Here is a 24394-nt window from a genome sequence, read left to right on the forward strand (position 1 = left end):
GGGAAGCTGGGAAGCAGGCCTCCCTCCTACATTCCGAGCCGAGTTGCTAAGCCACCGTTCCTGGAATCTATAAAGCAAGCTCGAGGACTCTAAGGTCCTCGAGGACACCTTCGGGGTGAGCTGGCTGTACTGCTGGATGCATGGGCTCCTAGCCTCCACGATCTTTTTCATGGCGTTGATCCCCAACTAGTAAGGCGGAGAGCTTCCCCTGGAGCCTGAATCAGTGCTCAGAGACCCAGCAGTCACGGGAAGAGCGAGCAGAGGAACACACATCTAAGGTAAGGGAGATATCAAACTACAACCCAAAGCCCTCCCTCGTAAGAAGTAGCCCTACCACTCCCAAGCCTGCCTGTGGTACTCTGATCTCCCAGTTTCCCTGGGCAGTCCCGGGGGCCCGAGGCCATCTCTCTGGGAACAGGGAACGCTAGGGATCCTGGCTTTGGTTGGAACCTACGTAGGGTCAGGCAATGCTTGACTCCAGGGGCCTGAGCCTCATAGCTCTCTGGGGTGCTCCTTTCATTTTCCCAAAGTAACCCTGGACTGGCTCCCAAGAAAGGGACCTTGGAACTTTATGAAGCTAGAATTTACCTGTGGTTGGACAATTCTACCGCCAAACAATGGGACAGCTGAGGGTAGAGAATATGCGAGACTCCGCCCGGAGTCCCGTGTGTCTATGCCAGCAGAGCATCCGCCCCACTCGGGGCACACGTGCTCGGGACACAGGACCGTTGCCCTGGGAATAGTTTACATTGAGGGGACATCCTTCTCCTCCAGAAGCCCATGGGAGGGGCGGGGACTAGCCAAATGGTGTGGGGGCTGAGAGATTCAGGTCCAGGACTGACCATCCATGGGCCCCAAGCAAGAAGAGCGCGGCAGAGAGCGCCACAGTGCGCGTGGCAGAGAGGGAAGGCCAAAATCACTGCACGCCGGGGGTCACCGGGAATGCCCCGCATCTTCCAGGGATTACGCAGGCGCTGCACTGCCTCTCGAAGTCCCGGGATGGGGCGCGCCTTTGTGCTGGGTCGCGGCAGCCGCTGACTTCGCGTGCTCTTCCCCCTTTTCCCTAGGTGCGCGCCATGCGGTGGACGCTGTACCTGCTGCTCCTGACTGTGACGTGCAGGGCCAGCGCAGAGCCTCTCCAAGAGAGTGTCCTCTTTTCCCGATTCACTCCTCACTCCTCAGGCGGCGACAATGCCACAACATCGCCCTGCGAGGGGCTCCCCGCCGCGGGGGCCACAGCCTGGACCTTGGCGAACCGCAGCCTGGAGCACCTGCCCCGCTGCCTGCCGCGCGCGCTGCACAACCTCGATGTCAGCCACAACCTGCTGCGCGCCCTGAGCGCGGCCGAACTCAGTCTCCTGCCGGAGCTGCAGGTGCTCACGGTGCACCACAACCGCATTTCCACGCTGCGCTGGGGCCCCGGCGGGCCGACCGGGCTACACACCCTGGACCTCAGCTACAACCAGCTGGACGCGCTGCCGCCGTGCTCCGGGCCCTCATTGCTCAGCCTGCGTGTGCTGGATCTTGCTGGGAACCCGCTGCGGGCGCTGCCACCCCTGGCCTTCGTCTGCTTCCCCGCGCTGCAGCGGCTCAATCTCTCCTACACCGAGCTGGGCCTCGGCGCCCAGGGAGGCATCGCGCCAGGGGCGTTCGCAGGAGAGGCCGGCGAACCCCTGGCCAAACTCAACATTCTGGATCTCAGCGGCACGCACGTGCAGCAAAGTGAGTGTAGGGCTTGCAAATCCAGGCTGTGCGGCCCTCAACCCGGGGGCTGTGCTGTTCTTGGGGTGATGGGGTGCCTCATTCACAGCGGGGCTCAAAAATACAGCCAACTCCCCGCCCCAGCGAGTGAGCTCGGCTTTAACTCTTGCAACTTTAGAAGTGGGAAGCATTTAGGGTCTCCATTGTACGTGACAATGAAACCACGCGGGGAAGGTGGAAGGACCGATCCGAGGTCGCACAGGTCGCTAAGTGCTTGGTGCCCTCAACCTCCTATTTATTCTGGGACCAGAATCTACAATTTTAGCCATTGTGTGGTGCCTCCCCTAACAAGCTTCCGGAGTGCACGATTTCTCTGGGGCTGATGGGCAGATGGATGAACCCTCGCACCAGGCATGCAGCTCATATTAATGAAGTATGCCTCAGTCCCCAGGGGGATTCCTGGATGCTTCTGCTGACTCGGCTAAAAGCGTGTCTGGGTCTGCTGGGTCGCTCAAACAGGACCCAGGAGGGAGGTGGGGAGAGGGTGCTCCTGTAGTTGGGGTGCTGGCCTTGACTCGGGGGTCGATTGTTTTTTGAGGAACACATTATGTGTATGGAATCATGTGTTTCCTCAGAGACAGGAAAAGCTCAGAGTATGAGACCTGCAGAAAAGCAGGGTGTCTCCATTTCTCCGGCAGCCACGTGGTTGCTTCTGAGCTCCCCCAGCCTTGCCCCTGCTTCCTGGAGCCCTCTGAGCAAAGCCTGGGCCTTGTATGTGTGGAATTTAAGCAGATGCCAGCCAACAGTGGGTTTGGAGGTAACGTCCTGGCTATGAGTCACCGAGTCCCTTCTTAGCTGTGTGGCCTTGGGTCAGTGGTCCTCCTCTCTGGCTGTCCTGCTGAAATGACCATGCTTCTAAGGTCCCCGCAGCTGCAGGCTGTGCTGCCCTGGGCGGTGACCTTCTTCACGACTCGCCTGTCATTCTTCTTTCCTGACCGCTGTGCTGCGTCCTGGGTTTGCCTGGGTAGTGGGCAGCGTCCACTCTGTGTTGCAGTTGAGCCTGGGTGGATGAGAAGCCTGCCAAACCTCACGCATCTCTACCTGAGGAGGATGCCCAGGCTGAGGACCCTGGAGGGAGACGTTTTCAAGATGACCCCCAACCTGCACCAACTGAGTTGCCAAGACTCCCCGGTGCTGACTTCCATCCACACACCCATCTTCCAGGACACCCCTGCCCTGCAGATCCTTCTGTTGCACAAGTGAGTGTTTCCATACCACACTTTCATCACACAGCTCAAGTCTGCCCTTTTTATAGGAAAAAGCTGAACCTTAATTTTTTTCCCCCTCTGGCTTTTCTAAATTTTCTCTGGGATTTAGCTCATCCTAATCCTTTGGGGTGATGTTTTGGGCAGGACCCAGCTGGTCCACCCAGCCTAAGAGCCAGCAACTCGGTCAGTTCAGAGCAATATTAAAGCTCCTAACTCAAAGGTATTTAACATTTTTTTTTAAGCCCAGGCTGATATTTGCGGTAGGAAGAGGGGTTGTGGGCCTCAGGTCTCCTTCCCATCATGCTCTGCAGGTTGTTTCTCCCAGGGTTGGAGTGGGTCTGGGAAGGAAAGGTGAATGGATATAAAGGTTCAACTTGGGGTTTGGAATGGGTGCCCTCTGGCCTGGTGAGTGGCCACTGTGTCCCCCTCCCCACTCTCATGCCCAGGAGCAACCTCTGGCTGGACTTCTAATGGGAAGGACAGTGTTCCTCTGAGGAGAATCCCAGGCCACCTTCTTTCCTTGGAGAAGTGGGCATCTTTGACCTATGGTCAGTCCCAAAGTGGCCAGTTCCCTCTTTTCTCAGCATTTGACACTCAAAGTCTTTGCATCCTCAAGTTCCAAGGGACATCAGTGTCCCACATCATCTCTGTCATTGGGCTCACTTGGCATGATCGAAGCACCATTTATTCCCCCACATCATGGGTAATAGTGAGAAGTGGGGGGCTCCCAAAGCAGTCTCCGCCACCCAGCCACTTCTGCCTTTCCAAACTCTTCACAGAGTGCTTCGAGGCTGGAGATGGGTCGGCAAAGCCCACCACACTGTCCTCACAGGCTGCAGTGCCTCATGTTAGGAAGTGGGTGCCCTCACCACCTACCTCAGTGGTTCAGCCTTTTACAGTCTGTTGAACTTGAGCCTGAAACAGCCCTGTTTTTGGGTTTTGTTTTTTGTCTTTTTTAAACAGAGTCTCACTGTGCAGTTCAGGCTGGCCTTGAGCTCACTTTGCAGGCCAGGCTGTCTCGAACTCACAACAATCCTCCTGCCTCAGCCTCCCGAGTGCTAGGATTACAGGTGTGAGCCACCGCACCCTGCTGAAACAGCCCTGTTTTAAACATTCTGTTAACAGCTTTTTCTATGTCATTAGCCGTGTGTAAAATATTAGAGATAGAAACAGCATTGAATCTTTATCTGTTGTCAAATTTTGTCCTGCCCAAGCCACTTGCAGCTCGCTAGTTTTAAATAAAAGAATACCGCTGCCTCCTGATCTGCCTCCCATGGTCCAATAAGAGAGTGCTTTGAAATACAGACACCCCGAAGAGTCATTCAGGTAGCACGGTGTGAAAGCTGTTACTGGCAGAAAATCTCTGGAGTCTTGGGACAGACTTTTTTGGTTATATTTTAGTCGATGGAGGCACTAAACCTGGAATTATTTTTCCAAAAGAGTGGATGGTTGTTCCAAGCAAACACAGAACCCTTCACTTGTATGTTCCTTCACTCAATAGACAATTCCCACAGTGCTAGGAAAGAGCTCTGTGCCTCTCACTCTGATGCCTTCTCTGAGCTTGATAAAAATCCAGCAACTGTAGCAAGTGCCAGAATACAAGCATCATAAAATTTCTTTTTCTGTAAAATAGGTATGACAAGACTGCACTTTAGGGCTTTTCATGAGAAAGGGGGATAGCATACATAGGTACAGCTCGTAACTCAGTTTCCGTCACATAGCAGGTGCCAGATAGAGTTAGTGTTGATGGTGGTGTGGTGCTGGGCATGATGGTGAGGATGGTGAAGACTGTGATGATCATAGTGCTGGTGAGGGTGCTATGGGGACAAGTGTGATGGTAATGATGACAATATGACCCCTGCTTCCAAGGAGCTCGTACTTCAGCATAGACAGCAATCTGCTTATCATCATAGTACATTCTGATCGATATCAGAGGCACATACCAGTGCTGTGTAGTAAGGGAGACAGACAGAATGATCCATCAGACTGGATCAGACAGCCTTTTTCAGGACGAACGTGATTGAGCCACAGACTTAAAGATAAATCCAGGTAGCATGCGTCTCTAATCCCAGAATTTAGGAGACTGAGGCAGGAAGATCACTGTGAGTTCAGGACCAGCCTGGAATACACAGTGAGTTGAAGGCCAAGCTGAACTACATAGTGAGATACAGTCTCAGGAAAAGAAAGAAAAAAAGAAAAAGAAAGAAAGGAGGGAGAGAGAGAGATAAGAGAGATCCTCCAAGCTTGGATCTGTGGGTACAGCCTAAGTTTCAGCTGTGGCACAGGTGTGTAGCTGGTGCTCCTGGGGTGTGACTGTCACCTCCCCACTGAAGAGTGTTAGAGCAGATAGGACTGGAGTGTCTTTCCTCATGGAGAACATTAGCATCTGCCCCAGAGCACGAGAGTAACCAAGCCAAACCACAAAAATCATTTGAAAGGAAAGAATATTTGTTGTCTTAAGCCACTAAGCGTTGGGGGTACTTCTTCTCAGTGAGTACTAGCTGCTGTCCATAAATGTGACACCTTCCAAAGGCCTAGTGTTGCATGCCATCAGCTACGGTCCAGGTCTGGGGAGCAGCTTGGTGATGGAACCCTTGCCAAACCTGTGCGAGGCCTGGATTCCACCCTCAGCTGAAAACAAATCCTGCCAATCACTGTCACTGGTCTGCAGTAACCCTGTGCCAGTGGAGATTTACATTTGTGAACAGTTTCATCACCATAGACTCCCGCCGAAGTAACCAATGGTCTCCTGGGAATTATCGCTATTTGATACAAGGGAGGATACTGACTGATGAACTCCATGGTCACAAAGGGTCCCACCCAAAGCAGCCTCCTCTAGTCCCTAATGGAATGGCTTTTCCATGGCACCACTGTGCCTCTCCTAAACATTTTGGACCTGTGGTAAAAGTCTCACAACTGATATATATATATATATTTTTTTTGTGTGTGTGTGTGATATTCCAGCTGCAACTTGAGTTCCTTCCCACCATGGACCAGGAATTCCTCCCAGGTGCTGTCTGTTACGCTCTTTGGCAACCCTCTCACTTGCAGCTGTGAGTTATCCTGGCTCCTTCTGGATGAAACGCTCCTGCACAGGTAACACTGACAAAGCAGATAGCCGAGGGATGAGGGTCAGCTTTCAGGCGCTGCAGTTGTCATGACCATGCTGGACATTTGGACAGTGTGGGGTAGGGCAGTCCTCCCCCACAGAGTGCCACCCTGGCTGGTGACAAGCTGCTGCCCCATTCCTGTCAGCCAGAAGGCCCGAAGAAGAGAAGCAGCTGATTTGGAAGTATTTAAATAGGCTCAGCCCAGGGGCAGTGCCCTTCCCTTCTTCTTGCATTCATTGGCCAGGAGTCAGTAGACTGGTCACGCCCACCTATAGAGGAAGTTGGGAAATGTAGTCTAAAGTGGGCTAAGTGAACCACTAACCCTGTCTCTGCCAAAGCAAGTGTGTCATTGGCACATTTTACAAACAAGGAGAACAGGACTCATATGGATGAGATAACTGATTAAACCCATCCGACTGCTGGACAGAGAAGGCAAGGTCTGTCTTCTCCCCAAAACCGCTCTTAAACCCCCAGCCCTGCTGAACACCCAAGATGGAGCCTGGCTTCCTGTCCTGGGCGTTCAGCCCAAGGCCAGCAGGCTTAAGAGCCCTCTCACGGGCAGGACCAAAAGAGTTCTTATGAAGGCAGTTGACTGGAAGAGCTGTTTTGCACTGGGGAAGCCATATCCAGGCTGGCCCTAAAAGATGGCTACTGGGGAGCCAGGGACATCCCGGTTCTGAGCACCCTCAAATCAGTCCCACCAGCTAACTGCTTCTCGACATCCTGATTTTCTTACCTCTTACCCATGCCCGGCTGTGATGTGCAGTCATCTGCACTCCTTCTCCACTTTGCCTCCAAAGACAAACACCCAGTCTCTTCCCAGGCAAGGTCTTGGGATCATAAAGGAAGAGGCAGAGGTGCAGGCTTGACCCTGACAGTCTGGCTTCATCATACAACTGACAACTGTCAGTGTGGTGCAGTTACTTAGTCACTGCCTTTCCCGCCTCATCTGTGAAGTGGGGGTAAAAGCAGCTAGCTTATAAGCAGTAGAATAAATTAAATGCTAAAGTGTGAAGAATGCTGCTTAGCCCACTGTGAGCACTCAGGAGTGTTGTGTGTGCTCACAAGCACTGTCAGCAAGGAGACAGGTGAGAACAGTTTGAGAGTAGGAGGCTATGAACGCCCTCTCACTGTGCTTGCCCAGGTGTGGGTTGAGCTCTGCCGTTTGCTGGCCATGGACTCCTGGGCAGTCACCTTCTCCTTCTGAACTTGTCTCCTTTTCTACCCAATGGCAGTGATGCCAGGTCCCTTCTCCAAATATAATGTGTTTGGGGTGCATACAAGGTGCCACCTGAGGAAGGTTCTGAGGCTTGGCGGGAAGGAATGTCCAGCACAGAGCGGCCCCAGCCCAGATTCTTATAAGTGGCTGGCTTCCCCTCTAGGGCGGCAGACACGATGTGCACACCAGCTGCAGGATCCAGAGGCCCCTTCTCAGCACCTCTTCCCCTCTCCCAATTGCTGGGTGTGTGCGGATCACACCCCAGTACCACCCTCCCGGCTTCAACCCTGCTGTCCTTTGCTGGCTCAGCCTATGCACTGTCTTCACCGGGACCCTCTGCTCAACCTGCAAGACGCCAGCCAAGCATCACCAAAGCCGAGTCCCACACTGAGCCTTCCCCCACACAGGCTTCGTGGACACACCATGGCACCTCAGAGAGGACGGTCCCCTCCAGTGCCCGCCCTACAGCAGCGGGTCATAGCCCCACCAGCGCTCCACCCGAGACTGCCAGCAGGACAGGGCACCAAGGAGAACATGCCATTAGTCTGGTCCCGAAGCCCCAGGTCTCAGCTACCACCCCCTCACTGGCCACCAAACACTTTCACCCCATTCCTACTTCAGGGAGCACCATGAGCAGGACTCAGCCTGACCAGAGGACACCAGCTACCCCCCAGGCCCCTCATTTGAGTACTTCTGATCATGGGATCCCAGTTATCCTGTTGGATGACAGTGAGGAGGAGGGGACCGAGGAGGGGACCAAGGAGGTGGTGAGCACGCCCTACCAGAGCATCCCCTGTGATTATGACTCGTGCAGGCACCTGCAGACCCCATGTGCTGAACTGCAGAGGCGCTCACAATGCGCCTGCCCTGGCCTCACCAGGGAGGACACTGTCCCCGACCCGCCACGGCTACAGAGGTTGTCAGAGGTGACCGACACATCTGTGCTCGTCCACTGGTGTGCTCCCTATTCCATTGTGCACACCTACCAGATCCAGTACTCTGTGGAGGGTGAGGTGGGAAACCAATCAGTGGTGGGTGACATCTATGCCACTGCCCGGGAGCACCCTCTGTATGGGCTGTCACCAGGCACCACTTACCGTGTGTGCGTGGTAGCTGCCAACACCGCGGGCCTAAGCCAGCTGCAGACCATGGGTTGGAAGAGGCCATGCACCACGGTCACCACCAAGCCCAGCTTGAAGGCCATCCTGATGACGCTGGGCACTGCTTGTGGCCTGCTGCTCATCAGCACCGTGGTGCTGTCCATGTGCCTCTGCAGGAGAGGCCTGAAGCTGTGCAGCCACAAGCATGATGAGTACCTGGTGGCTTTCAAAAACCCGTACCTGACACCCTTGGAGAACCCAGGCGAAGACAGCAGGCAGAGCAAAGTGACAGGGCTGTGCCCCGACGCAAGGCAAGTCCCAGGCCCCCTGCCCAGCACCACACACGCACAAGAGGACTCAGCCTCCGATGGCTTGGTGAAGCTGCAGACCTTTACCTAGACACTTCCTTCTTCTCATGAAGCTGATCTCTGTCCAGAAGGACCAGAGGGCCCCAGATGGCCCCATCAACTCCAATCTCATGAGGCCATCATGCCTTGGGCACGCTGTCTCTGTCACAGGACCAATGCTCTTTCTCTTTCTTCTCTGCTATCCCTGATGGTAAACACCAGGCCGAGCACCCAGCACCCTTTCCTGGTGCTCATTTGGGGTTCTCAGCAGTCAGTGTCCCTCAGGATCCAGCAGAGAAATGCGTGGACACAGAAAGGAAAACTGAACCACCTGGCCTTTTCTGCCATCCTGGAAATGACGACGACATCCTTAGGTCTTTTTAAGGCAAGTTCATTTGTGGTCAAGGTGTGATGAGACATTTTGTTCAAGGGCAGAACTGGCAGCAAGAGGACAGTGTCACTGCTGCCGGCTTCGAGAGGGAGAACTTCCGGGTCTGTGAGCTGCATTTCAGTACTCAGGGAACTTTAGGCTTCACAGTGGAAACCGATGATCTTAAACTCAGGATTTTTTTTTTTTTTTTTTTTTTTTTTTTTAGAAATGAGCAAAACCCAGCAGGCAGTCGTGAGTTCAATCCCTGGTACCGATAAAAACGAAAAAGACAAAAAAAAAAAGAAAAAAAGAAATGAGCAAAATCCCTCCGGGCTCTCACTGGAAGCTGAAGTAGTGCTATGTTCCCAATTTACCAGTGCCTTAGTGACTTTTCACTTTTTCCTTTTTTAGTTGTTTTGGAGATAGGGTTTTGCTATGCAGTTCAGGTTGGCCTTGAGCTTACTTTGTAGTAGTCCAGGATGGTCTTGAACTCACAATCCTCCTGTTTCAGCCTCCCGAGTGCTGGGATTACAGGCATATGCCACCATGCCCGGTTGATTTTTCATTTATTCCCAAACAGGGAAAACAGTGATCCTGTGAAATTATACTTGGGACCCAGTTTAATTTTTATGTTAGCATTTGTTTGTCTCGCTGTGGTTTCTATAGATCGCCACCTAGTAAGTGTCTTAAAACAGCAGTATGAACAAGGCTAGTTCTCCTGGAGGCAGAGGAAAACTGGGCCATGACTGGCCAGCTTTGGAAGGTCAGTGGCGAAGCCTGGTGCTCCCTGGCTTGCAGACTTCAGGATAACCCACAAAGCTCCACCGCCACCACCCCAGGGCTCTGTCTCCTCATTCCCCCTCCTCCCACCATTTTTTTTTTTAAATAAAGGACTAGCCAGTGTGACCTCACCCTGACTTGATTACATCCGTAAAGACCCTATTTCCAAATAAGGTCCCATGCACAGGTACCAGAGGTTGGAAGACTGGAGCTCACCTTTTTGGGAGATAAAATTTAACTCACAATAGACATATTTCTGTTTTAAGGACCATGTAGCTTCTGTTTCAAACCACAACACACAGCCAAGTACACCCGTTTCACCCGAGAAAGTAGTCTCGGGCTCCCCAGGGCTGAAGAACACAACCCACCAACACTCTGCCCCCTTTAAAGGAAGTATGCAGGTTCGCTGACTCCCCCGGGAGGGAGGAAGAATTTTCAGGGTGAGTCAGAAGAGGCAGGAGGAGGACTCGTGACAGAGGACATCAGATGACACAGGAGCAGCCAGCAGGATGCTCCAGGCGTGCAGCGTGGGTTCCGAGCCAGGCTGGGGCACACATTTAAGAGCCATTAGCAACAGGGGTGAGCTGGGATGTGGACTGTCACTGTCATCCCCAGTGTCAGGCTGACTCCCCCACAGCTGCTTTCCAGGCTGGAGGAAGCTGAAGGATATGGACCTTGCAGGTGAAGGGATCCTCGCACCACGAGTCACACAAGTTCCGTTTGGGGAAAAGGGGAAAAAACAAACCCACCTGGCTTGTGATCTGAGCTGCAGTTTTCTTGAAAAGTACAATTTTAAATGCTTGATTTCTATCTAGTTTTGTCTTCTATGCCTCCTCAACTCTATGTATGTGCAGGTGTTTGTAGTCTGGAAAATGCTTGTGAAAATTCAGAGGTGTACCCCTATTCTCACACACATGACCAAGAGGGTTGGACTGACTGAAAATGCTCTGGAGGACGTAAGCACAAGAGTCAAAAACTAAGAGGAAATGCAGATCCCTTATACATTAATTGAGCCCAATGTCTGTAGTCCTAGTAGGATAAATCTATTCTATGGAGACACTGAATTAAATGTACGTTTTAGGTCTATGTTGCATGAACACAACTGAATGTGCCTAATTTATTACAATTCCAGTATATTTTACTAATTGTTTGGCAGAATTTGTGTTTTGAAACAATTTAGTATCCAAAAACCTGGGGAAAGCCTATTCCTCTAAGCACCACCAAAAATAATTTAAAACCAAAAAAGAGGAGTCTCAGATCATTCTTTTCTAAGGGTTAAGGTGAAAAAATACATAGACTAGCCAGGTGTGATGGTGCATGCCTATAACCCCAGCACTCGGAGGCTGAGGCAGAAGATCACAAGTTTGAGCCCAGGTTGGGCATGAAAGATATGAAGGGTTACAGATGTAGTTAAGTGCAAAGGCCTTGGGTTCAATTTCCAGTACCAAAAACAAAAACAGAAAGGTACACAGACACAACTAGAGTTAAGACCTTAGTAGCCCGGGCTACATAGCTGAGTTCAAGGCTAGTCTTAGCTGCACAGTGAGACCCTGTCCCCAAAAAACAAAAACACAAAACTCGTGTGTGCTCACAGCTAGACCTCTGGGATGGAGCAACTTCCGCCTCCAGCCTTAGCGCAGCCCACTGGGCCCTGCAGCAGGTGGACGTCAGCTGCCGCCCCCTTCCCCTCTCCCCAGCCAGCAGCAGTGCCCCAGCTTCTGTGATGTGGCCTGAGAGTAAGCAGGGAGTGGCAGACAGCAGGGGACCCGGAGCTACGGTGCTTTCAGCAAGGCTGCGCTAAGTCTGGTCACACACACTGAGGCACAGCGGGCAGGGACTAGGTGCCAGTGTCCAGAGGACCCAGCAGCACCCCTCCTTCACCCCCAGCCCCGTGTCCTTCTCTCCTCTCTTGGTGACAAGGCAGTAAGGTCTCTAAGTCAGATGGTCCCAAAACTACCGTGTCAGTGCGGGGCACACATCCACACAGTGACTCACAGCACATGGAAAACCCAAGTGGAAGGTACGAGTGTTTTCCCAACAGTTTTATTTCTTTAACATCTTAAAAGATTCTCCAAAGTTTAAAAAACTTGTGAAAAATATACAGTTTCATATTATTTACATCACATATGAGACAGCTCCCAGGGCCATGGAAACGCTGTGCCCGAAATGCAGGGACCACAGAAGCGAGTGGTACACAGCCCTTTCCAGCAAGTGAGCCATGGCCACACTGCTTCCTTCCACTGCCGTCATCCCGCACACACGACAGCCCCAGGCACGGAGGCCCAGCACTTCTGAGCACAACTTCAATACGTTCTGTCCCCGGTGATCTCACTCACTTTCAAACTTACTCCATTTTAAATGTCTTGTCTTTATTTCATCCACAGCTAAGCTAACTTTACTCTCGTTATTCTAAATGACCAAACAGTAACCACACAAACTGTACAGACTTAAAAATCAAACAAACATCTACAATCAGGCTGTGCAGGATACGCGTGGGACACCTACCAAACTCCAGTAAATCCACTACTGTTTTGGGAGCCATCTAAAGTCTACTTGGAGGTGTTGACAAGACCTTCAGTTCCCATGCTGAGCTGTTTTGTAAAAACATATAAAAAAGACTGATAGTAGTTGGAACGTCTTACAAATTAATCAAGAAACCTACAATTAAAAATTCTAAATCATAGTTTACTGGTATTTTAAAAATACACCTGGAAAATCTGCATATGCCCATGATCAAGCTTCCCTCCGAGGCGCACCACTACAGCCCTGCTGACATGGTTGGCTCTGATGAGTCCCTTTTGAAGCTGCACAGGAACACGGGGCCGCTGCCACTGCTGCCGATGTCTACTGCTGCCTTGTTAGTGGTGACAGGTGAGTTTCATCTGTCCTTTATCACCTGAACAGTTTTGCGACCATAATGGTAGTAACTGTAAGCTGATGCGGCTGTGGTGAAGGCTGTAAAATACCTTTCAAGGAAGGAAAGATATGAGATATGTCATTGCTAAATCTGCAGACCAGCAAGAAACATGGTAAAAGATCTGTTTAAAAAGCAAAACAGGTTGTATAATGATTTAAATGAAAACTGTACCCTGAAGGCCTGACGGGGCACAGGTGGGCTTGCAGGCGGTGCACACGTCCAGAGGTGGGGTGCGACCCCAAGGTTGAACATTTCCCCACTCCTCCCTCCTCTCTGCTTCCTGGCCACTATGCCTGCCTGCCTGCCTTGGGGCCCGCTGAACATGGACTGTAACTCTCAACTAACATTAAATTTCTCCTCCTGTAAGTCACAGGTGTCCAACGTCTTGTTTGGGTGATGGGGAAAGTGACTAACAGCTGGTGGCATACTTTTTTCATTACAGCAATCTAAATATACAGCTTTTCTTTAAGACTTCACTGGAAATGGGTGATGTTCAACAAAACTTAGTGAATAAGCCCCAAAATGAATGGCAACACTAGCAACTGCCACTGTTCCCTAGAATGTTTAGGTTGTCATTTTGTTCTTGGCCACCTGTCACCAGAGCTAAGGGACAGGGACCTCATGACCATACAGGGCGATGACCAGCTTGGCCCCAGCTCCAAAGCCCCATATGCTTCCCCCCATCCACGCTGCTCTGAGGATGGCATTGTGTGCCCTTGGGCCTTTGAAGACTCTCAGGGTACCTGAGTCACTGCAAGTCCCTTTCAGCTCACCAGGCAGACTGCCCCAGGCACACTCCTGCCAGCCGAGGAGGGTCAGCAGCAGTATCTGCTCACCCCAAACCTGTCCTGCAGGTTCAGCATTCCCAATTCATGCATAAACCCATGAACACAAGTGCAGGAAGTACTCTTTTTTTTTTTGAGATCAGAGTATCACTCTGTAGCCCAGGCTGGCCTTGAACTCATAGATCCTTCTGCCTCAGCCTCCCGAGTGCTGGGATTACAGGCGTGCACCACCATGCCTAGCTGAATGTGACTTATTGTTAAGAGTGTAAGTACACAATCAGAACAGTAAAGTAAAATTCACACTCTTCTGTCCCTCACACTCACACTGCACCTGGCTGGTCTCCTCCTTCCCTATTGCCAGCCCCCTAGACCAACTGCTGAGGATCTGCCTTTACCTAGTGACCTCCTGTGGGTCTCTTCCTATTGTGGCTCAAATACCCGCAAGGCTCAACTGCCACTTCCTCCCTGAAATTACCTCCGTCCTTCCTGAAACCCAAACACACAAGCAGCTCTCTTTCCCTGTACATTTTGTGAAAGCAGACTTCTTGATAGTAAGCGTCTGCCTTGGTAGTAAGCGTCTGCAGAATATATGTACCAACGCTAACCACAGCTTTATCTTCCAAGAGTGCGCTAAATACTTGACATTCACAGTGCACCACCACGCTGACGCTCACGGGTGACACCAAATACAGCTTACCACAGCATCTTAAGATAAACGCTGTCAGCATAATTGAAAACTGGAGCTGCCAAAGAAGCTGCCACCAAGATTAACTGGACCGCTGTGTTCACCTTTAAAAAAACAAAGAGGTTTTATAAACAAATAGTGCCAACTGGACCCTGTTCAGGGCTCTCAGGTTAAGCCCCAGCCCATCACAGCATGCTGGGCGTGCTTGGCCACACAGGCAGGGGAGAATGCGTGCCGAGGTCCACTTCCCACACTGGCCTGCAGCCGCCTCTGCAGCAAGGGTAATGACAACTGGCGGAAAAGGAACGCACGCCTGTGACCATGAACTGGGGGAATAACCCAGCAATGCTGCACCGCTGCGCAGTGTGGTGTTGGGGGCCAACCCTGAGGCCTTGCACCTTCAGGGACAAGCTCTACTGCTGAGCTACAAGCAGGCCCTTTTCACTGTGTACTGAGGAAGACAGAGGGGGACTTGCTAAGTCGCCCAGGATGGCCTTGAACTTATCATCCCCCTACTTCGCCTCTGAGCAGCTGGGGCTACAGAGCTGCACCACTGTGTCTGAGCTCTTCCCTGCTTTCTTAGCGGCCGACTAAAGCAGCCTTGTGAATATGGAAGTAGAGAAGCTGTCCCTTCCTAGGTGAGGTGACTTGGGCAGCCTGCCTGCAGTCCCAGCAGACCACAGAAGCAAACCCAGGCCACGCTTCCTGCGCTTTCACCACCCCTACTCAGTGCTGCGAGGCCAGCACACTGAAGTGCACTCCTCACAGAGGAGCCAGAGGGGCTGGGACACCACTCAGCAGCATAAGCACCTGCCTACAAGCACAAGGTCCTGAGTTTGATTTCCAGGAACCCCAATGTGTGCAGCGCAGCACTGCACACCCATCACCCAGCTGCACACAAATGACAGGGATCCCACTTTGCTTCTGAAAGTAAATGACTCAGCCAAGTGTGGTGGTACATGCTTCTAATCCCAGCTCTCGGGAGGCTGAGGCAGCAGGATCGCCATGGGGCACCCTGGACTACACAGTGAGTTCAATGCCAGCTTGAGCTACATAATGAGACTGTGTGTCAAAACAAGAGAAAAGAAATAAATGACACAATTTACAAGAACAAAGGTATGTCTGATGCATCTGTCCCTCCACAAGCCACTCTCTCTAATGCTACTAACTGCTATACTTGACACAAATACAAGACCCTGGAGGTCAAAAAGGCTGTATGCCCCCAGATCAAACCCAGCCCCAGGGTCTCTGTATAAAGGCAGTGGCTCCTCTGTCCCTAACATGATTGGGCCCCCACCTGCTAAATCCGTCACAAGAAACAGAACTCACAGATGACTTGAACAAACTTAGCAAGACTATTGAAAAAAGCAGAAACAGTGGTACTTTGGTTCACAAACCAAATCAGCTTTCCCCATAAGGTAAATGTGATTGAATTTACTTTGAATCAAGTACATGAACCAAAGCACCGTGTGCCCTGATAGGCGTTAACGGGTTTTATTGTGTGTGTTCAAAAACTGACATCCAGTAATTACCGTGAAAAAAGACTCTGGAGAACAGAATGGATAACTAAGAGTAGCAGCTGGTCAGTGAGGAAGTCCTGACCCAGTGAAAAGCCATGAGTTTGATGTTTACTAGCCAGGGCGGGGAGCAGGAAAATCACAGCCTCTTCTGATCTCTACACTGCAGTCAAGAAGCAATTACATTTCATCTTTCCGCGTGTTCCCCACCCTATCACAGCTTTCAAGCCTTCAGCCTGTAGACCAACACAAGGCACTTTGGGTATACTTCAAGGCTCTCAAAGCTTGGAGGACAAAAAAACAATTCAGTTAAAGTTATCTGCCTTTCCCCACTCTTAATCCCCACTAGTCAATTTGTCTCTTTTGTCTCTTTTTTGGGGGGTACCGGAAATTGAACTCGGGACCTTGCACTTGCCAGGCAGGCTCTGTGCCACTGAACTATATCCCCGACCCTGTTTCATTTTTGCAGTTGCTGCAGACTTAAGTTCATATTCATTACAAAAAAAACTGATCAGGAATAACTTAAAAAGATACTGCATATCTCTTACCTTGCTGATGAATGTTGGTTTTAACCTAGCAGTAGCGTAGCAAGGATTGAAATACTTAGCTAGTGTTCGCTGTCAGAAGATAAAAAAGGATGGTTTCAATTTATTATTTAATTTGAAACAAACATCTTGCTATTACATGTAACAGCTCCTGAGTGCTTACCACATGACTGGCCTCATGCTAGCAGGGGTCTTTCCACACATCTTACGATGTGAAATAAGTAGTCTATATCCTTTATAAGCCATGGGTACTAAAAATTATTCTTTAAAAATTTATAGATTTGTTTCTGAAGTCCTATAAAATTCTAAAGCAACAGCTATCATGAAGTTTGCTTCATCATAATTTTTAGGTTTTAGTTTTATTCCCCCCCAAAAAATGTATTTAGAAAAACAAATCCAGGTCCCAGAATATTTTTTGCTTTTTTGAGACAGGGTCTCATCATCAGTAGGCAGTCGAGGCTGCCCTTGAGTTCCTTACGTGGCCCAGGCTGATCTCAAACTTGCAAGATTGCCTCAGCCTCCGAGTGCTGCAATGACAGGTATGCCGCACCACAGCTGGCAGACGCAGTACCTTCTCGCTATTTTCTTTTACAGATTAAAAACAAAATGAAAAATACTGCTCTAGTTTCACTGGACTGGGAACAGAAAGTTTACTATGGAAAGAACCAATGAAAAGAATACAAGCAAATCATTCTATGGCTCATACAATGCAATTTTAAAAACCAGTTATACATAATCTGTAGAAGAGGGTGAATAAGACAAGAGTAAGTCAGGAGCTCTGGAAACACCCTGACAGCCTGCTGCTTGCGGTGGAGGCCACCTGGGCTGCGTTTCATGTGTCATCCATTAAAAAGAGCTGGGTTTCAAACAGAAACACGCCACCACAACGATGATCCCAGCATTTGGGAGACTGAGTGCCAGACCAGCCTAGACTATAGCAAGACCCTGTTTCAAAACAAACAAACAAAAAAAACCTACCATCGGCCATAAGTTATTTCCCAAAGTAAAACAGTATACAACACAGTGAGTATTTTTTTTCTTTACTTTTTATTTTATCAGTTATGTAGCTGAGCTAAATCCCCAGCCCGAGTATTTATTTTTCAAAACTGTACGCACAAAGAGTATTTTTTTGAAGCAAACTCACCGGTGTTGGGAGAGTTCGGTATCTGACATAAAAAACAGCAGCAATCAACATTACATCTCTTGAAATTATCATATAAGTAAGTGGAACTGAAAATCAAATATAAAATAACTTTAATGAGAATTCTGAAGATTACTAACACACACTGTAACTACAAAGTCTCCCTTAGCTTTACCATAAACTAATGTTTCATGGAAGTGAAAATCACGGCTCAGGGTCCTTTTTAAAGGCAGTGAACTACCAGGCCAGAGCTCTGGGATCTAGGATTTGCACCTGCTTTCTGGAATATTGACTCCTCGCCTGTTTTGCTTGCTTTTCTGGAATACACTTTATAATGTTTGGAAGCTGATGTCCCTCTTGGGGGTTGGGGATTTAGCTCAGTGGCATAAGCACCTGCCTTGCAAGCAGGTGGTCGTGAGTTCAATCCCTGGTACTGATAAAAAAGAAAAAGAAAAAAAAAAAAAAAAATGGTGCTGGAAGATGTCCCTCTGCAGACGTTCCTCCCTCTGGCTCATTTTCTCCTCTGTCACTTCTCAGCTTTGTGAATTTGGAAAAAAATCACCATGCTCATTAGGATTCAACAAAATGAGACATTTTTTTCTGGAGTCTCAGGTGCTTTATTTGCATCTGTATTTTAGATTGTTTTCTGAAGAGCAAAATTTACTACATGTTGAACTTGTGGAGAAACAAATATTTTCATTCTTGTCAGCCACTTCTGACCCAGGCAACCAGTTTCCCTTGGCGCCTGGGGAATCAATGAACACAATTTGACAACAGTCTTCTTATTAGAGGTTGAATATTCCTTAACCAAAGTGCTTGAATGAGGAGTTTTCAAACTTCAGTTTTTTTAGTTTTTTGATTTTTGGATTATTTCCATAGACTTAGCAGATGAGCACCCCATTCCAAAAATCCAGAATTCAAAATCCCAAACTTTTCTTTTTTTTGGACACGGGTGTTGCTTTATAATTCAGGTTGACCTTGAACTTTCAGCAATCCTCCTGTCTCAGCCTCCTGAGTGCTAGCATCATAGGCATGCACCCCTGGGCCCAGCTAAAATCCAAACCTTCAGAGCCCCATGTCACTAGGCAAGCTCCGCCTCTGTTCCTCAGATTTGCATGTCTCACACCACAGCCAAGGGGCCTGATCCCCCCTGAGTAGGAAGGGGTGCACAGAGACCTTTCTTCTCTTTGCCTGTCTGCACCAGAGCAGCTTTAACCACGAACCTACACCTCCGTAAGAAAAACAATCATCTGTTCGAACACCCAGTTCACTCAGTTCAAATTATTACAATCCCTAACACCAAAGGAGCAGGTCCATCCCTTTCACAACACTGCCATGCAACTCTCCCACAAGTTATTTACGGTTGCATTTCTGGTCCTCTCTGCGGACCTTATGTAGACTCTGCAGAATGAGCATGAAGCTCACTCTTTAAACTTTCCATCTCTGCCGGCCGTAGCCACGAGGTAAGTGTTAAACCTGGCTGAGCCCTCTGCTTTTGCACTCGAGTCACAGCATTTGGAGTTAAGGGCAGGACTGTGTTAGTCAAGCTAGAAAACTGCAAGCCATGATTTTCAAAAGCATTTTTTAACCTACAAAACAAAATTTTTTAGCAATCATTAGCTGGTAAAGACTAACAGCAATCACACATTAAAAAAGTAGCAAACTGATGCAATTAAAGTCTGTGGTGAGTAACCATGAAGAAACATGCGATATAGTCTCTCTGTAGGAATGGAAGCTTATGGGACTCAGCCTGGGCCTGGATGGGGCTCTGGGCTTGGGCACAGCTCTGTGACCCAGCCTTGAGCATCTGGACTCACTTTACCATCCAGAACTACAAATCAGTCACTTCATAACAACATTCAATTCACTAGACACATCTGTATGAGCTTAAAGCATGACTCTGAGAAAAAAAAGCAAATCAGGACTGCAAAGAAAGATGATCAAAAACTAGACACATGGAAACTGTAACAAAGTCCCCTCACGGTGACAGAACTGGCAGATAAAAAGGAGAAAAGGAAAGACAGAAGAGACATGAGATTAAAACTCAGCTCTGATGGACAAAGACAGAGTATCACAGCTGACCATTGTGCCACTCGAGAGCACAGGGGGCACAGCTGGGAAGTTCACAAATTCAGACTTCCTAGGCTGCAGGACTAAAATCACAGGGCATCTCTTTCAACATATAGTAATTAGGCTTGAAACCAATGGTTTTTAATGACTGTATGTTGAGATGACCTTTTTAAAATATATAGGTTAAATAAAATATGTAGTTACAAGTATTCTCACCAGTTTCCTATTACTACTATTTTTTTGTTGCTGTTTTCTTTTTGAGACAGGATCTCATTATGCAATTCGGGCTGGTCTCGAATCTGTAACAATTCTTCTGCCTCAGCCTCCTGAGTGCTGGGATTACAGCCATGCACCACCACACTCAGATTCCTCTTATTTTTAATTACATATGTGGCTATTTTATCTCTACTAGGCCAAACTGATCTAAAGAATTTCAAGCCATAGGTGGTGTACATGCCTATAATCTCAGCCACTTAGGAGGCTGAGGCAGAAGGATCACATTCAAGGCCAGCCTGGCCCATATAGTGAGATTGTCTCAAAAACCTAAAGGGCTAGGGGCTAATGCGCACACACACACACACACACACACACACACACACACACACACACGACAAGAGAAAAAAAAAGCTAATAAGGAAACTATAAACAGTTTATGATGTCAATTTTTATGATGCAGATGAAATGGAAAAATTCCTAAAATAAATCACAAGTTACAAAATAATCAAAAGATGAACCTGAATCATCCTGTAACAAAGAAAAATAAGTCAACTATTTCAAAATTCTTCCCTAACGAAAATTGCAGGCCTCAATGACTTTAATGAATTCTATCAGAATGGAAAATAACTACAGCCTCAAACATCTCCCAGGAACAGAAGAGTAAGTAAAATCCCAAGCAGCCCTCTCTAACCTGTTTTATGAGGACAAAACTTGTACAAGGGGGTGGGCCTAACCCCATGGCCTGGCCCAGGTACATGTATCCTAGGGCTGGGAAGCTGCCATCCTTGGTATATGTGGGTGGGTACAACCCGCATGCCCACCCTGAGCCTTTGACACTAGCAAGGATATCTGGTGAACTCCAGGCCAATCTCAGAAATCTGGATATAAAACTTCCCACAAAATGCAATCAAACCAATTATAACAGTATCTTTATAATACATGATGGAAAGCTGTATTTACACCAGGAATGCAGGTGTTTTTTTTTTTGAATGCAGGTTATTTTAACACTAGAAAAGCAATAATGGGGGCTGAGAATACGGGGTACAGCACCAGCCTGACAAGCACGAGGCCCCAAGATCAATTCCCAGCATGGGGGGAGGGGGACATGCAATTTACACATTAACAGCTGAAAGGGAAAAAAATTATTCATCCATGTTAACATTCAAAAGAGTATTCACTAACCAACTATAAAAATCCTGGACAAGAGGGATGGAGGAGAGAAGGAGGCAGAGGAGAAAAAGGGAACTTAAGAATTCTACTGTGTTATGTGCACATGGTAGCTCCCACGAGGGATATTAATTGTTACATATGGCAAACGTACTAAAAAGGTAAAATAAAAATTAAAACCCTCTGAAGCAACTCCCAACTGAAGAGGACTTAACCTGAAGAAAGGAATTCCACAAAACCCCCACATAATGCTGGGCATGGTGGCACACGCCTGTCATCTAGCACTTTGGAGGCTGAAGCAGGAGAGGCCAGCCTAAACTACAAAGTTCAAGACCAGGTTGAACTACACAGTGAGACCCTGTCTCAAAAAACAAACAACAACAACAACAACAACAAAAAACCCTTATCGGAGGTATCTTCAATAGTGAAAGCTTAAAACATTTCACTATGAGATTGGGAAGACAGAGGTCACTTTTCAATAACTGTATTATACAGTGTAATATAATAATAAATACATTCTATCACACAGTATAGTAATGTAAGAAAAGGTAAAAGGATTGAAAAAGAAGTACACTGTCAGTGACCATAGAACAGTGTATAAATGAGGATGTAGATAATCCAACAGAATTTAGAGTCTGCTAGACACAAAATGAACATTAGAAAAAGGACATTACAAAATAAAACTTTAAAAACTACCAATTATAGGAATATTAATCATGTACACAGGAATAAATTTGTCAAAAACTGTATTACCTGTCCAGAGAAAATTACAAAACTCTGAGACACACAGATCTATGGATTGAAAGATTTTCTATTGTAAAAAGATTATTTTTTTAAAATGGATCTATAACTTCCGGGAGAACATGGTGCATAGATAGCACCAGCTACAGAGGTTCTCTGAGATACCCCACTTAAAATCCAGGAATAGTGCGGGGTGAGAAGTCCTAAGCAAGGGGAGATATACCCTGCTGACCCAGGAATGAACTAAACTAAGAGAAACCAACTGGAAACACAATCCCGGTGCTATAACAGGAACAGATAAGGTCTCATCGCAGAAGCTGGAGCCCGAGCCACTAGAAGCCACGATTTGAATTTCCTGCAGCTGTGTCCCAAACAGCATGGCAAGGAGAGAGACGCGAAAGCTCTGAGAGTGAGACTGGCCGGGAGCCCTGCATCGACCTGTGGTAAGTGAGCGGATCGGAGACACTTCCATAGAGTAGGAGGCTTCAGCAAAGGACATACTGGGACCGAGCAGACTAGCCGGAACAGGACGCTGCAGAGTCCTTAGTCACATATTCCCCTCTCAAGCGGGATTGGTGGGGAGTGCCTGGCCTGGGTAACACCACTGATGTAAGACCCAGTAGGCTAGCCCAAACCAGGTCCCAGCGCCTGGAGGTGCACCCTAGCAGTGAAGCCTTCAGTAGGTTGACCTGGAGGGGTGGACCAAGCACAGGCTGCCCAGGTCTGTGTCTCCCTAGTACACTGCAGTGGGCAGGAACACCTAGCCGGTGCAATTCAAACAAACTGTAACCAACAAAGAAAGAAACTGGGCCTCCTATATACACTTGTATGGAAAGAACAAAAAATATGGGAAAAGAGAGCAACAAGAAAGCATCCTCGGCCCCCAATCCTGAGAAACATGCAATATCAGACATGGCACCAATAGACATAAAGTGATATCTCCAGAGCCTCATAGACCAGTTCAAAAATGAAGTTATTAATGACCTAAAGCAAGATATAAGTAGAATAGGTAGAGAAATGCTAAGCACCGCCCAAGAAAAAACAGATGGTGGAATAGAACAGAAAAAAAGGGGAGAATTGTTTGATGGAGAAAATACAGTAAACATAGAATACATGAAGCAGGTTCAAAGAGATTACCAGGAAACTAAAAACTCTATTGAAAGCTGGCATAACAGCTTGAAAGAAACTAAGGGCAGATTATCTGAACTGGAGGGCAGATCTGTAATGTGGGAGCATGAGATGAAAAACTTCTTAAAAATAACAAGAAAACAAACAGCAATAGTCAAAGGCTAGAAGATGATAAGAGGATCTATAACTTAAGAATTAAGAACATAAAAGAAGTAGGGACACAAACAAATGGACTACAAAAGCTATTCATAGAAATAATCCAAGAGAATTTACCTAATTTAGCAAAAGGTAAAGATACTCAGATGTATGAAGCATACAGGACCCCAGCCACCTACAACCCAAACAGAGCTATACCCAGGCATATAATAATCAAAATTCCAGAAATCCAATATAAGAACAGAATATTAAAAGCCATCAGAGACAAGAAACAGATCACTTACAAGGGAACACCCATCAGAATTACAGCAGACTTCTTGGCACAAACCATCAAATCACGAAGAGCATGGGGGGAAATAATTCAAGCTTTGAAAGATAATAACCTCCAGCCAAGATTGAGTTATCCTGCACAACTGTCCCTAGAAATTGATGGAAAAACAAGGTGCTTCCAGGATAAAGAGGAACTAGGGCAATTTGCAACCACCAATTCAACTCTACAGAGAATACTGCAGGATATTCTAAAAAAGGAAAATACCAAGATTCCAGAAACAGTGCAGAGAGGCCACAATGAATGGAGCAGAAAGCGAAAGGAAGAGGACAAACTGACAACAAACGACAGAAAAAGAGCTCAACAGAAATGAGGCAGAGAAGATTGGATGGTAGGAACAGCTATTTTGGAGAAAATAAGACATCATAATAGCTAGTGCTGATTTAGTATCATCTTGTTTTGAAGTCCCATCAAGCTTTTATTCTTCTGTCTCCATCGGTCTTAACAGGTTGTATCTTATTGGATTTTATTATATGTGATAATATAAGCAAAACTTTTATAGACAAGGAGATTATACAGAAACCATTGTTTATTTTCTGTTAGTTGGCTCTAAATACCCTGTAATATTGACTAGTTTTACATTGACTAGTTTTACATTGTCTGGATATGTTTGGTGCTACAGTATACGTAGTTATACTCAAAGATTTCAAGGAAAGAGACACTATGATAACTACTTTTATGTTAGGATTATCTTATGGTGAAACACTATTTTGCTTAAATGGTTATGTTTTGACCTGCGCTGTTTTGTTGTTATGCCCTCTTTTGTCTCAATTTCCTTTTTTTAATTACTTTTTTATTTTTATCTTTCTAATTAAGGGAAAAATAAAAAATAGCAGGATACATTATAGTAACCTACTTTGATTTCCTATTAACTTGATTTGAAATTCTGTATTGCCCTCACCATCTTGTTTTGACTGATTTTCCCCTATTCTGCTTAGCTTGATAGTACCAAGTTTGAAAGTATAGGCAACAACTGTGAAGATAGGAAGATTCATTATGACGCCCATTCTGGTTGACTATTATCTTCTTTTAAAGTCCTGTAATGTCTCCAATGTTTTGGCTTTATTCTTTATTGTTTTGTTCAATTTTATTATAACTGGTAA

At 47.6% G+C, this 24394-nt stretch overlaps 2 protein-coding genes across 3 annotated transcripts in view; one reads left to right on the forward strand and one right to left on the reverse strand.

The window, feature by feature from the left end:
• On the forward strand, positions 1-13178 carry Lrrn4 (leucine rich repeat neuronal 4). The gene is made up of 5 exons (XM_003476400.3): positions 1-278; positions 1068-1722; positions 2756-2960; positions 5934-6065; positions 7462-13178. Exons 2-5 carry the CDS (start codon positions 1077-1079, stop codon positions 8795-8797), a joined length of 2319 nt encoding a protein of 772 aa, XP_003476448.2. The 5' UTR covers positions 1-278; positions 1068-1076; the 3' UTR covers positions 8798-13178.
• Crls1 (cardiolipin synthase 1) overlaps positions 11923-24394 on the reverse strand; it is a 22005-nt gene continuing 9533 nt past the window's right edge. Inside the window, exons 4-7 of one of the 2 annotated variants that reach the window (XM_003476401.5) lie at positions 17489-17574; positions 16348-16416; positions 14295-14386; positions 11923-12861 (exon numbers count right to left, since the gene is read on the reverse strand). In XM_003476401.5, coding sequence (XP_003476449.3) covers positions 12774-12861; positions 14295-14386; positions 16348-16416; positions 17489-17574 — 335 coding nt within the window. In that variant the 3' untranslated portion in view covers positions 11923-12773. The remainder of the gene's footprint in view (positions 12862-14294; positions 14387-16347; positions 16417-17488; positions 17575-24394) is intronic. The other variant, XM_063248723.1, reaches the window with a different exon arrangement.

The sequence above is a fragment of the Cavia porcellus genome, unplaced genomic scaffold (assembly GCF_034190915.1).
Source record: "Cavia porcellus strain 051 isolate PalLab524CR breed Dunkin Hartley unplaced genomic scaffold, mCavPor4.1 scaffold_5, whole genome shotgun sequence".
Lineage (NCBI taxonomy): Eukaryota > Metazoa > Chordata > Mammalia > Rodentia > Caviidae > Cavia > Cavia porcellus.

What these genes read in the sequence shown, in the direction of transcription:
- Lrrn4 (XM_003476400.3), top strand. Translation starts at nt 1,077, where the DNA reads ATGCGGTGGACGCTGTACCTGCTGCTCCTGACTGTGACGTGCAGGGCC. An exon ending in CGGCACGCACGTGCAGCAAA is followed by an intron (nt 1,723 to 2,755) that starts GTGAGTGTAGGG and finishes TCTGTGTTGCAG; the next exon opens with TTGAGCCTGGGTGGATGAGA. An exon ending in GATGAAACGCTCCTGCACAG is followed by an intron (nt 6,066 to 7,461) that starts GTAACACTGACA and finishes CTTCCCCTCTAG; the next exon opens with GGCGGCAGACACGATGTGCA.